This window comes from Cynocephalus volans, chromosome 15 (assembly GCF_027409185.1).
Source record: "Cynocephalus volans isolate mCynVol1 chromosome 15, mCynVol1.pri, whole genome shotgun sequence".
Lineage (NCBI taxonomy): Eukaryota > Metazoa > Chordata > Mammalia > Dermoptera > Cynocephalidae > Cynocephalus > Cynocephalus volans.
Window position 1 is genome coordinate 33,073,894 of NC_084474.1, and position 14,488 is coordinate 33,088,381.

Below are 14,488 nucleotides of genomic sequence, written 5' to 3' on the forward strand. Positions count from 1 at the left end.
CTGGGTTATTTTGCAGTAAGGTGCAGTTTGTTCATTTATATGAACCGTATGTGGATTGGAAAAAAATCAAGATAAATCTTCATGCACAGCATACAATCAGATTACGCCTGGACTATATATTTATGCGGGGTCTGATAGCAATCAATGGTTTAGCTTCATTGCATTTCAAGATGTATTTGCACCCAGTTGTCCAGTGATAGTGTCCTCACCCTGGAAATAATTTAGTTGCAAATTGACTGGAAGATGGTGAAAATTGAAAGTTAAAATTAGAAATACTCATAATAAACAGCAGAAAAAAGGTCAGATGATGCCGCACTATGATGAGATTGGAATGGCTGGTAAATGAGGTTTTGTGTTTGTCGTGAGATGTATGTGACATGCCTACCCAATGTTGCTCTAATATCCAGCCTCGCAGAGGAGATTATCGGGCAAATTGATGCTGGGAAGAATTTTCTGTTAAATTGGGAAATTAGAATCGTGCTCTTTTCTTTGATGTGTGTAAGGCTCCTACACATTACACTGCTCATCTAGGCAAAATTTTAAATTGTCTTTAACACCAAATATTCAGATTAACCTCATAAGACAATTTTCTTCTTGAGATTTGTGCTGTAATGTTATGTATATAGCCAACTGCTAAAACATGTACAGCAAAGAGTAAATCAGTAGTAGCAGCTGCAGATATGCAATGTATGGTTATTTTTTAAATCCTTTCAATTTTAAAATCCATTTGTGACATAAAAATGGTATTATTTTAGTTTCTAAATTATAATTCATCAGCTCTTCTCAGTATTTTGAAATCTTTTCAGCACTCAAGAATTTCAGAAAAGAGATAGGTAACTAAACATTAGTGAAAATAATAGTTTTCTAAGTTAGTATTTGTGAATGGGAGTAGATTTGCTTTAATGTGATGAAGGCATTCTGAGACACCAGAGAACACATGTTATTGATGAATCTTTCAAGGCTACCAAGGGTTATCTAAATATGAGACGGGAGTACATTTTAAAATATATTTATAAAGTCCACTTAGGTGGTGGGAAAAGGAAGTGTGCTTTTTGCCTTCTGAGATGAGCATCCTTTAAAAGTGCTGTCTGATTCTTTTTGTGATTCAGTGGATTTAGAGTGACAACTATTTGAAAGACATCATTTTTCTGATTTTGACATTGTTTATTTAAATTGTGTTGTTCTGTTTTTTTTGGGAATCAGGGATAATCACACCAGAGAAGGAGTTAAAAGTCAGTGTGGCAGGAGGGACCCAGGCACCCCTGCTGGCAAAAGAAGAGGATGTTGCAACGAAAAGGTCAAAACCTACAGAAGACAATAAATTTTGTCACGAACAGGTAAATATGTTATTTTTCCCTTTGCTGCATAAATCTCTCTTGTATTTTAATCACTCCTGAGAGTTTTAGAGCCTCAAATGGTTCCATGCTGTTGAAATGCATGTAGACATTGCGACTGGCGAGATAATTAATTCTTAGTATTACTTCTGATGTTCTGAAGTCATCAAAATACATTAACTAATAGTGGCCATGTTTATTCAATATTTTCCAGTTCTATCAGTGTCCTTATTGTAACTACAATAGTAGGGACCAAAGTCGTATCCAGATGCACGTCCTGTCGCAGCACTCGGTGCAGCCGGTCATCTGCTGTCCTCTCTGCCAGGACGTCCTCAGCAACAAAATGCACCTCCAGCTGCATCTGACCCATTTGCACAGTGTGTCTCCAGATTGTGTGGAGAAGCTGCTCATGACAGTAAGGATACCGAATGTTGATGCATGTGTGACATGATCTGTGTAAAGGTATAAATACAAACCCTGTAATTATTGGTTGAGAGGAATTTATTTTTTTCTGAGCTACTTAAAGCTCTTCTCTTGACTGTGTTATAGAAATCACAGTCAAGGCCCATTTGTGGTCTCTTTTGCTTAGAAAAAAAATATGAGCTTAGTTAATAACATTTTGCAGTCTTCCTTTTTATATCTGTACTGTTAATCAAGTGACTTATGTGGGCACCTTGACTTTCAAACTTTCCTGGTTATCATTATTAAAAAAAAAAATAGACCTACAAAAACTTTTGAACCATAATTTTAAAAATAGAAAGAAAAGACGAGAGAAAAGAAAGAAGAATACAGCATGGCAACAGCATTGATCTGAAATTTGAAGGGACAGCATTGGTTTGTAACGCCCTCAAAATATCCCTGCTTTGGTTGGAAAAATGTAAGCGGGATATACAATGGCCAAATGGGAAACATGATGGAATTTGTGATTTCTGGTACATTCAACATGAACCCCTTTGGTTTTCAAAGGTGCCTGTCCCTGATGTGATGATGCCAAACAGCATGCTACTGCCAGCAGCCACCTCTGAGAAATCAGAGCGGGACACACCTGCAGCCATTACAGCTGAGGGGGCTGGGAAGTATTCAGGTATGCCAGCTTATGATCAAGATCTGTGGAAAACACACTCAGGGTCTTGTGTGTGTGTTGGTGCTCCAAGATTATTACCATGTAAGATTTTTTTTTTAAAGCGCGGAGGGAAAAATAAGCATGACGTTTCCAAGAGCCATATTTTCTAAGGCATATTTAGAATCTAGTTGGGAATATTCTGTGTTCTACCTGTCCTTGAGGGACCCAAGTATCAGAAGGCTGGGAATATTCTGTGTTCTAATTCATAAACATCAAGGTCACGGCCTTTGACATCACACTGATTGCAGCATACTGTAATTACCTTTGACTTGTTCTTTTTCCTAACCCTGAGATTTCTTGAGGTCAGGGGTGATTTCTTGTTTTCTAGTCTGGTGCTTGCCATATAGTAGATGCTCAGTGAACATTTCTTCAAAGAATCAATGAAACAGAAACCTTTAGAGGTGCCTATTTACAATATTTATTGACATTTAAGTAGTAGGTTTTCTTCCTGTTAAGAAAGATGTTTGTGCTTTCTCCTTATAGGTGAAAGTCCGATGGATGACAAAAGTATGACAGGTCTTGAGGATTCAAAAGCTAGCGTGGAAATAAAAAGTGAGGAGCAGAAACCAACTAAAGAACCCTTGGAAGTGTCGGAATGGAATAAAAATAGCAGTAAGGATGTGAAAATCCCTGACACACTGCAAGATCAATTAAGTGAACAGCAAAAAAGGCAACCGCTCTCTGTTTCTGACCGCCATGTTTACAAGTATCGCTGTAACCATTGTAGCTTGGCTTTTAAAACTATGCAGAAGCTTCAGATCCATTCCCAGTATCATGCGATTCGGGCCGCGACAATGTGTACCCTCTGCCAGCGTAGTTTTCGTACATTCCAGGCTTTAAAAAAACACTTGGAAGCAGGCCACCCTGAGCTGAGTGACGCTGAACTTCAACAGCTGTACACATCCTTGCCCGTGAACGGTGAACTTTGGGCAGAGTGTGAAACTATGGCCCAGGACGACCATGGCCTAGAACAGGAAATGGAGAGAGAGTACGAGGTGGACCATGAAGGGAAGGCAAGTCCTGTAGGAAGTGATAGTAGCTCTATTCCAGATGACATGGGCTCTGAACCAAAGCGGACCTTACCTTTTCGAAAAGGGCCCAATTTTACAATGGAAAAATTCCTTGATCCATCTCGTCCCTATAAATGTACAGTGTGTAAAGAGTCATTCACCCAAAAGAACATTCTCTTGGTTCATTATAATTCAGTTTCTCACCTGCATAAGTTGAAAAAGGTTTTGCAGGAAGCCTCCAGTCCTGTTCCACAAGAAACCAACAGCAACACAGACAACAAACCCTACAAGTGCAGCATCTGCAATGTTGCATACAGCCAAAGTTCCACACTGGAAATCCACATGAGGTCTGTGCTCCACCAGACAAAGGCCAGGGCTGCAAAGCTGGAGCCAAGTGGTCACATGGCAAGTGGGCACAGCATTGCAGCAAATGTTAACAGCCCTGGCCAAGGGATGTTAGATTCCATGAGTTTAGCAGCAGTCAACAAAGATACCCACTTAGATGCCAAAGAATTAAATAAAAAGCAAACTCCTGAATTAATCTCTGCCCAACCTCCACATCACCCACCACAGTCACCAGCACAAATCCAGATGCAACTACAGCATGAGTTACAACAGCAAGCTGCATTCTTTCAGCCTCAGTTTTTAAACCCAGCCTTTCTGCCACATTTTCCTATGACCCCAGAAGCACTGCTGCAGTTTCAGCAGCCTCAGTTTCTCTTTCCATTCTACATACCTGGGACAGAATTTAGCTTGGGGCCAGACTTGGGCTTGCCAGGCTCTGCCACTTTTGGTATGCCTGGCATGACAGGAATGGCGGGCTCCCTGCTTGAAGACCTGAAGCAGCAGATTCAAACCCAACACCACGTTGGCCAAAGTCAACTCCAAATACTGCAGCAACAAGCACAACAGTACCAAGCTGCTCAGCCTCAGCTGCAGCCTCAAAAACAGCAGCAGCAGCAGCAGCCGCCGCAGCCGCCGCAGCAACAACAGGCGAGCAAAGTATTGAAACAAGAGCAACCTGTCATAGCAAATACAGACTGCCAGATCGTGAAGGATATTCCATCTTACAAGGAGGCAGAAGAGATTGCTGAAAAGCAGGAAAAACCAAAGCAAGAATTTGTAAGTGACGGTGAAGGACTCAAAGAAGGCAAAGACATAAAGAAACAAAAATCCTTGGAACCATCCATCCCGCCACCCCGCATAGCTTCAGGGGCCAGAGGAAATGCAGCCAAAGCTTTATTGGAAAATTTTGGTTTTGAACTGGTCATTCAGTATAACGAAAACAGGCAGAAGGTACAGAAGAAAGGCAAAAGCGGTGAAGGCGAAAACAGTGACAAACTGGAGTGCGGAACGTGTGGGAAATTGTTTTCCAATGTTCTTATTTTGAAGAGTCACCAAGAACATGTACACGGGCAGTTTTTTCCATACGGAGCGCTAGAAAAATTTGCTCGTCAGTACAGGGAGGCCTATGACAAGCTTTATCCAATTTCTCCGTCTTCCCCAGAAACGCCGCCTCCACCACCTCCTCCTCCTCCGCTGCCTCCAGCTCCTCCGCAGCCGCCTTCTATGGGGCCTGTAAAAATCCCTAACGCGGTTTCGGCTCCTCTGCAAGCTCCACCCCCCACTCCTCCGCCCCCGCCTCCGCCCCCTCCGCCCCCTCCTCCCCCGCCCCCACCTCCACCCTCTGCTCCCCCGCAGGTCCAGCTGCCAGTGTCTCTGGACCTGCCGCTCTTCCCTTCCATCATGATGCAGCCTGTGCAGCACCCTGCGCTCCCTCCTCAGCTGGCCCTGCAGCTGCCGCAGATGGACACCCTCTCTGCAGATCTCACTCAGCTTTGCCAGCAGCAGCTCGGGCTAGATCCCAACTTCCTAAGGCATTCTCAGTTCAAACGCCCACGGACAAGAATTACAGACGATCAGCTAAAAATCCTGAGGGCTTACTTTGACATCAATAACTCTCCAAGTGAAGAACAGATCCAAGAAATGGCAGAGAAATCGGGCCTCTCTCAAAAAGTTATCAAGCACTGGTTTCGAAATACGCTGTTTAAGGAGCGACAGAGAAATAAGGATTCACCGTACAACTTCAGTAACCCTCCTATAACTGTTTTGGAAGATATCAGAATTGACCCCCAGCCCGCCTCTTTAGAACATTACAAATCCGATGCGTCGTTCAGTAAAAGGTCTTCTAGAACGAGGTTTACTGACTACCAGCTTAGGGTTCTACAAGACTTTTTTGACACAAACGCTTACCCAAAAGATGATGAAATAGAACAGCTCTCCACTGTTCTCAATCTACCTACTCGGGTTATTGTTGTATGGTTCCAGAATGCTCGACAGAAAGCACGGAAGAGTTATGAGAATCAAGCAGAAACTAAAGACAATGAAAAAAGAGAACTCACGAATGAACGGTACATTCGAACAAGCAACATGCAGTACCAGTGCAAAAAGTGCAATGTGGTTTTCCCCAGGATCTTTGACTTGATTACGCATCAGAAAAAGCAGTGTTACAAGGATGAGGATGACGACGCCCAAGACGAAAGCCAAACGGAAGACTCCATGGACGCCACAGATCAGGTGGTGTATAAGCAGTGTGCAGGGTCTGCTCAGACGGAGGCAGCCAGAAACACTGCTGCACCTGCTGCAAGTTCCGGCTCTGGGACTAGCACCCCCCTGATTCCGTCACCCAAACCAGAACCCGAAAAGACTTCTCCAAAGCCTGAATATCCCACAGAAAAGCCAAAGCAGAGCGACCCCTCTCCCCCTTCCCAAGGCACCAAACCAGCCCTGCCGTTAGCGTCGACTTGCTCAGACCCACCACAGACGTCCGCGGCCCAGCCACAGCCGCAGCCCCCAAAACAACCCCCACTTATTGGAAGACCTCCCTCGGCCTCGCAAACCCCGGTCCCCTCCAGTCCACTGCAAATTTCTATGACTTCTCTCCAGAACAGTCTACCTCCACAGTTACTACAGTACCAATGTGATCAGTGTACAGTTGCCTTCCCGACCCTGGAACTCTGGCAGGAGCACCAGCACATGCACTTCCTCGCCGCTCAAAACCAGTTCCTCCACTCTCCATTCTTGGAAAGGCCCATGGACATGCCCTACATGATATTCGACCCCAACAATCCGCTGATGACTGGACAGCTGCTGAGTAGCTCGCTCACACAAATGCCACCTCAAACCAGTTCTTCCCACACCCCGGCCCCCGCAACAGTTGCTGCTTCCCTGAAAAGGAAACTGGATGATAAAGAAGATAATAATTGCAGTGAGAAAGAGGGAGGGAATAGCGGTGAAGACCAACACCGTGACAAACGCTTGAGAACCACCATCACCCCAGAACAACTGGAAATACTCTATGAAAAATACTTGTTGGATTCCAACCCCACCAGGAAAATGCTTGATCATATTGCACGCGAAGTGGGGCTGAAGAAAAGAGTCGTGCAAGTCTGGTTCCAGAACACACGAGCGCGAGAGAGGAAAGGTCAGTTCCGCGCGGTGGGTCCAGCCCAGTCGCATAAGAGGTGTCCCTTTTGCCGAGCCCTGTTTAAAGCAAAGTCAGCTTTAGAAAGCCACATTCGCTCTAGGCACTGGAATGAAGGAAAGCAGGCGGGTTACAGCTTGCCCCCAAGTCCTTTAATATCAGCAGAAGATGGGGGAGAAAGCCCACAGAAATACATTTATTTTGATTATCCATCTTTACCATTAACTAAAATTGATCTATCAAGTGAGAATGAATTGGCTTCTACAGTGTCAACACCTGTTAGTAAAACAGCAGAGCTGTCACCGAAGAATATTTTAAGCCCTTCTTCTTTTAAAGCAGAATGTTCTGAGGATGCAGAGACTTCAAATGCCCCTCCTGCTGAGGTTGGGTATGATCAAAATAAAACTGACTTTGATGAGACTTCGTCAATTAATACAGCAATCAGTGACGCCACCACCGGAGATGAGGGAAATACTGAAATGGAAAGCACCACTGGAAGCTCTGGAGATGTGAAACCAGCTTTGTCTCCTAAAGAGCCAAAAATGCTTGACACTTTGCCCAAAACAGCAACCACGCCTACCACAGAGGTCTGTGATGACAAATTTCTCTTTTCTCTCACCAGTCCATCAATCCATTTCAATGATAAAGATGGTGACCATGACCAAACCTTTTATATCACGGATGACCCCGATGACAATGCTGACCGCAGCGAGACGTCCAGCATAGCCGACCCAAGCTCGCCAAATCCATTTGGATCCAGCAATCCTTTTAAATCCAAAAGTAATGATCGGCCAGGTCACAAGCGTTTCAGAACCCAGATGAGCAATCTTCAACTCAAGGTTCTCAAGGCTTGCTTCAGTGACTACCGAACTCCAACCATGCAAGAATGTGAAATGCTAGGGAATGAGATTGGTCTGCCCAAACGTGTGGTCCAGGTGTGGTTTCAAAATGCAAGGGCAAAGGAAAAGAAGTTTAAAATTAACATAGGGAAGCCTTTTATGATCAATCAAAGTGGAACGGAAGGCACCAAGCCAGAGTGCACCCTCTGTGGGGTGAAGTACTCTGCTCGCTTGTCCATCAGAGATCATATTTTCTCCAAACAGCACATTTCAAAAGTAAGGGAGACTGTTGGCAGTCAGCTTGATCGGGAGAAAGATTACTTAGCTCCGACCACAGTTCGACAGCTGATGGCACAGCAAGAACTCGATCGTATAAAGAAAGCTTCAGATGTGCTGGGCTTAACAGTGCAGCAGCCGGGCATGATGGACAGCAGCTCCCTCCATGGTATCAGCCTGCCAGCGGCCTACCCAGGACTCCCTGGCCTTCCTCCAGTCCTTCTCCCTGGAATGAATGGTCCATCCTCCTTGCCTGGATTTCCACAAAATTCAAACAGTAAGTTATTTAAAAGACAGTCAGTCTAGTTAATTAAATAACATTGGGCAGCCAGTCACATGTAACCAACGACAGGGTACATTTTGATTTCTTTTAATTTCAGTAAATGAAGCCAATAAATTATTTGAAATATATATTTTATCGACTATAGTATATAACCAGGAACTAAATCAGTCTGGACATACACAGAAAAATAAGGACTAGATATATCAGAACAGATTCCCAGAAATACTCTAGTTATTTGTATCATTACATCAGTACATCTTAGAAATATTAGCTTTTATATACTAATTTTAATACTGATTTAAAATGGCATTTCAGCACACATGTGGCATATATTTGGTATATATATTAAAAAACTGAAACATTAAGTAATACGTTTATTGATATCTTAATTTATGTTCTTTCCAAGGGGCGGGGCTTTCTTTTGCCTGTTTTTATTTGTTTGTTTTCCCCCCATAAGTGTCATGAAGTTAAAAAATTAAGGGTCCTCTAGCCACAGGAATTCACCTACATTGCACCTAGCAGGTAATAAAGCTCATGTTTAAAGTTTAACAACTAAAATATGACTTCTGTGAAATTTGTAATTTAGCATTGCTAAATGATTTTCATTTTCATAGCATCCATTGATACTTGTTATTTAATAACTTCACAACCTTAGAAATACATAAATATTACTCCATGTCTGTCTTTCTAGCACACCCACACCCCAGCTAAGGTTTATAATTAAGGTATAAAAAAATTGTAAAGTTGTTTAAGGCAACGCCACATGCTGAATCCTAATCTGTGTTCATCAAGAGAAATATAATTTGTGTAGTTTGGACTTTGTGAATAAGTTGCAGGTATTCAATTATATTAGGGTAAGTAAATTGAAGATAGTGTACTAGGCAATCAGGGAGCCAAAAATGTAGTAAAAGTTATTTTCATATATCACCTAAAATGGAAAAACATGGTTCTCTTATCGTTTCTTATATCATTTTTACAAAGATATATATGATTATATGTATATGGGATTACAAAGATATTATGTCTATCTAAAAGGTTAAATAAAACATAAGAAAAACTTTTTTCATTTTCGCAAATTGGACTTCTAAATAAATTTCAAACTTTTCAACTTTATCCCTCTTACAAAAAACAAAATTGTCATTGGGATCTTAAGAAGTTATTCCTATTTTAACTTTTAGCTTGGTAGGCATGAAGCAGCGATATCCATTGGCCTCTTGGCCACTGCTAGCTGATCTGGTTCCCTGTCCTGAATGTCTTGTTGGCTTTAGAGAGAAGCAAAATGGAGCTTTACGTACAAAAAACATTACCAAGAAAATGTCCACAATGTCTCTCCCTTTAACTCTCACACCAACCCCACCTCCCCCCAAAATACTTTCGGCTTAATTATCTGGGTAATCTTGGGGCCTTAAGTATTAGAGCTACAAAGTATGCCTTGGTTGTGCATTTTCATTAAGTCAAATGTAAGCATTTTAAGAATAATGCAATGCCAGATTTTTTGCATATGGTGTTAGTCTTGTTACTTTCTAGTCCCACTTTATATACCACTGTGATTATTAATTGACACATAGAAAAATATCTTATGTGAAAGAATTCCTATGATCAGTTATGTAAAATAGAGGGATTTTGATGTTTTACCTCAGCTAAGAACAGTAGAAGTGTCTGTGCCTTTAATCTACAAGTCTGATTTATGATGACTGTATTGTCACCCCCCGTAAGTGATGGTCACAGCATCTTGTTTTTCTCTCCACTGGGTCAGAAGGCCTTTGCTGGGACAATGGGTCCTTCGGCCGACTGCCCTTCTGGTTCGTCCCTCTGAGACTGGCACCCAGACGGCCTGAGAGAAAGTGAGGAAGAGGGAAGATGTTTATGAAATATTTAATCAAGCTAACCTTATTTTCATTCTACTCACCATAAATATAATTTATATCCTCCCCCTGAAATGTGGGCCCTGTTTGTAACCACTAGCATTGCTGGGAAGTTGGAGCCACGCCCTCCATGGTGAAGAGTGTCTTTAAACGCACCAGGTACAGAGTACCAAGGAACTCAGCAATCTTGGATCTGTTGCTTTATAAAATCAAAGACCAAAAGAGACCAGGGAGTTTCATAAAGAGAAAAGCCCCATGAACATTGTTACCTACTAGAATTTGTAATATCTCTTCAATTAGTCCTTTAATTGTGAGAGATTTTAAACATTAACGCAGCCGAGTTATCATTGGGGCCCCATCTGAGAGCCTGAGTTCCCACACTCCCAGTTCACATCTTTTTTAGGTTAATTCACCTGTGGTGGGTAATGCTGAATATTTTAACCAGCTCATAGAGTAGAACTGTGCTTCTCCATCTTCCCGTCATCATCTTCCTACTGAATTATTTCTCATCAAATAGATATCTTTGCTTTATGGGAGAGAGCGACTTACCAGCTAGGTGAAATCAAAAGGAGAAAGTGATTTCATAAGTAAAATATTTCTGTATTTCTTACAAGCTGTGGGCTGTTGCTACAGTTTGCTATCTATATGAACATATTTTGAGGATATGACAATTTCCTCTTGGACCCATTTTAATAGGAATTAGTTATGGAAAAGACTTCATTTTAAAGACAGCCCATCCCTTTGAAGGGTAGGTTTAAGGTTTTGATCCAAACAAAATTACTAAAAAGGGGCTGCAGTGAATAGAAGATGTGCTGTAATGAGTTTGTCCAAAGTCTACACCCCAAAATTAGCTTAAATGCAAAGTTCATGTTTAGTTTTAATGTTTCCCAGCCTCCAAATTTCCTGATCCAAGCATTCATTTTATTTTATATTTGGGGAGTGGAATTGCTATTCTAGTTGGATTTCATCTTTAATGCTTACAAAACTTCCTTACCTTCCTTCCAAGAAATCTTCAAGTATTTAGTCCTTCAGAGTCACTTAGAAGGCCCTTTCAAGAGTGATACATATCATGTGCGCCTGCTTCCTGAACAGTGGCCCTGCCTGGGTTCGGTATCACTAGTTATTACTGCTCATGTTTGAATAAAATGAATTGTTTTCTGCTTTACTTTTTTTTTTTTTTTTTTTTTTGCATTTTACTTTTTCTTTCATTTTAATATGTAGAAAGGGAAAGTGGCAATACAATATCCCTATATGCCTGTATACCTGCAACAAATTAGAAAATATTACGTTTGCATTTTTTCCTTTAGAGTGTTAGCTTCCTTTGGCATTTTGCTCAACATGAATAGAAAAATTACTTGATTTTCTATTTTTAATATATGTACTGTTTTAAGCGGTGACTGATTTTTAACGTTCCATTAGTGTTTGGAAATACTGCCTACCCAATTTCCTTAAAAGGAACTTTAGAACATTCTTTTTTGCATTTTTCTCATACTTCAATGTAATTTACTAGCACATTTGGGGTAAATCTAGATAACAATAAGTCCTTAATAATTGTAGCACAATTGTCGTTGGCCCCATGTACATATTTTATTTTCAACCTCAAAAATAAATTTTCCTTCTGGGAGATCCAGATCAACGAAACATGGAAAAAAAGAACTACATATAAATAAGTGTATTGTGAGGCAGGCATTTTGTTCTGAAAGCATTATTTTAGGCATAGACAGCTATTCAGGAAAATAAAATCAAACAAAATGATGGTAATATGAAATTATTTACAGGAAAATTTTTTATATATAAGTGAAATTTCTAAGAATTGGAGGAGTTACAAAAAGGGAAAGAATATATCTTTAACATTATAACTTGATAAAAGACATGAGAATTTGATATACATTTGGTTTTATTTACCAGCACTTATTTTCTATCATGATTACTGTCAATTTTTCTCTTCTATTTTTGGTTTTCTGGCTACTGCATTGTTTACTGTAAATTTTCACCGGCTCTTTTCTTTTATGAGTAAACCCAATGCACATAGCTTATTTTCTTATTGTGTATCTTTTTTCCTAAAAGTTTTGGTTAGCTGGTTATTTAACTCAGTTTATTCCTCAAGATGTTGATTACTAAAAATCCCCGAGAATCCCTGACTATATTATTTAAAATTCCTATTGCAGTCTTCTAAAGAATTTTGTTTTTTCTATATATGACTTCTAGGTAGCAAGACGAAGACCCCATCTGATGCAAAAGGCTGGGTCAACAATTATTGATCCATTTTGTTTTCTAACTACAATTGCTATATTTTCATGTCTCTTAGTTTCTTAATGTTTCTCTTGTCTTCAATTCTCATGTCAAAGACAATAGGTGAGCCAGTAATTTCCTCTGATTTAGGGGAGGAAAATGCAGCAGGTGGAAGGGGGTGCAATTATTGAGTATGAAGTTGAACTACTGCACTAAACCTACAACTAAGGTAGGTTTTGTGAGTAAGCATAAGAGGCAGGCTACCAGCATAGTATTATTCTAACAATGAGGAAAACCCTCCTCCACCTGAATCACTCAGGCCTGAAATTTTATAATTAGATATTTATTCCTTTGACTTAAATTGTCCTCTATTAAATGGAAAACAGCATAGACTATCATGAAATCAGAACATCATAACAGAAAGAAACCTCAAAGGTTATCTGATCTAGTACATGGGCACTTCAAAAAGTCATGGAAAAATAGAATTGAAAGATAATATGTATCTTTCCATTAATTTCTTGAACCATCTTTGTATATATTGAGCCTTTTCAGTTACAGTGTATTCATTTCTTTGGTTCTTTCTTGCAAGTATTTTATCACGAGTCAAATGGAAAGAAGATAAAGATACCAGGCATCACAGTGTGGGAATAAAAGCAATGGAGTTGAGGGTGTGGACTCCCCAGAGCAACTTTATTACTTTACAGTTTTCCCTAGGGTTAGGTCTAATTCTCATGAATCTAAGTGGTCTATTTCCAAGTTGAATTAAAGATCAGAGGCTTTACACATTCATTTCTATCATACCTTTGCAAAGCTTGAGCCATTTTTATTCAAATTTATTTTAAATTTGTGAGCCATTCTTCACTAAAATGTGGATATTTATCATCTTTCCCTCCCCCCTCTGGAAATAATGTTATTTTTAAGGATTTTTTTTTTCATTTTAAGTATTTTAATTATTTAACGTCTGAAATTGATTCAATTAGACCGGAAGATAAATTTGAGTGGCAGCTGTAAAATTTAATGTTCTCAGCCCATCTACCAGTGAGTCATATATTTTTCTCTGTCAAATACCCAACATGTCTAGGACTCAAGTTTATTTATAAAATTGTATATTTAGCATTTCTCCCCTCTTACCATTGAAGATGTTGGGAGACTACTCTTTAACATGATGACTATTGCTATTACAACCATAGAAATTACTCCAAAGCAGATTAAAAAAGAGTTGGGTGTGGTAAGGTTAAAAAGGACAGCAGCCAGTAATAAGCTAGGCTAATTGAGAGTAATAGGATAATGATAAGGGTCAGGGAGAGAGTGATGTTGAGGACTTCGACAGTACCTTAAATGCTAAGTCTAAGAAGATCTTTCTTTGCTGGGTAAAGATCAATTAAGAAACTAATGGTTTTTTTTTTTTTTTTTCTTTTTTTTCTAGCTAAAGAAATAAAAGCGTGCAGTTTCTGTTTCACTTATGTTTTGTTTTTGTTTTAACACCCATATGTTGCATTTAGCATAGAGGTCAGGCTATGGCCAATATTAAAAAGATGGTTTTATTATATCTTATGACCATTCTCTCTACAGGTATGCACTGATGACTAAACTTTATTCACCTTCTCCTGGTTGATTCTTCCACTAGCCCAGCAAGTCTCCATCACAGTCCTTGTAATGTAGTAAGCGTAGTAAGCCTTCCCTTGTTCAAGAATGAACTGCCATCAGTCACCCATTAAGCTTCTAATCTGTTCCTTTTGCAGTCAACTTTATTTACCTCTAAAAACATCTTCAAGAAAGATACAGGCTTTTATAATTCCCTTTTCTATCCTGAGTTGTCCTTCAGTTTCCCAGACAACTATCCAGCTCATAAAAATGGCTATGTAATAGGTTATTACCAGCCACTCCATTATATTGGGTACTTGAAACCAGCAAAGATCTTTTCCATTACTATAGAAGCCAATCTCTCCCCACATGTATCTGCCTACTGGGCATTTAGTTTCCCCTCTCTAATGAGGTGAGAATAGTATTTGGGTACTGCAAGCAAAGTTAGAAGAAGCATA

General features: G+C 40.2%; 1 protein-coding gene across 2 annotated transcripts in view; it reads left to right on the top strand.

Annotated features, from left to right (window-relative positions):
* Positions 1–14,488, top strand: part of ZFHX4 (zinc finger homeobox 4) — a 177,387-nt gene that overhangs the window by 158,866 nt on the left and 4,033 nt on the right. For both annotated transcript variants that reach the window (XM_063079312.1, XM_063079311.1), the window contains exons 7-10: positions 1,204–1,337; positions 1,549–1,749; positions 2,301–2,418; positions 2,941–8,343. In XM_063079312.1, coding sequence (XP_062935382.1) covers positions 1,204–1,337; positions 1,549–1,749; positions 2,301–2,418; positions 2,941–8,343 — 5,856 coding nt within the window. The remainder of the gene's footprint in view (positions 1–1,203; positions 1,338–1,548; positions 1,750–2,300; positions 2,419–2,940; positions 8,344–14,488) is intronic.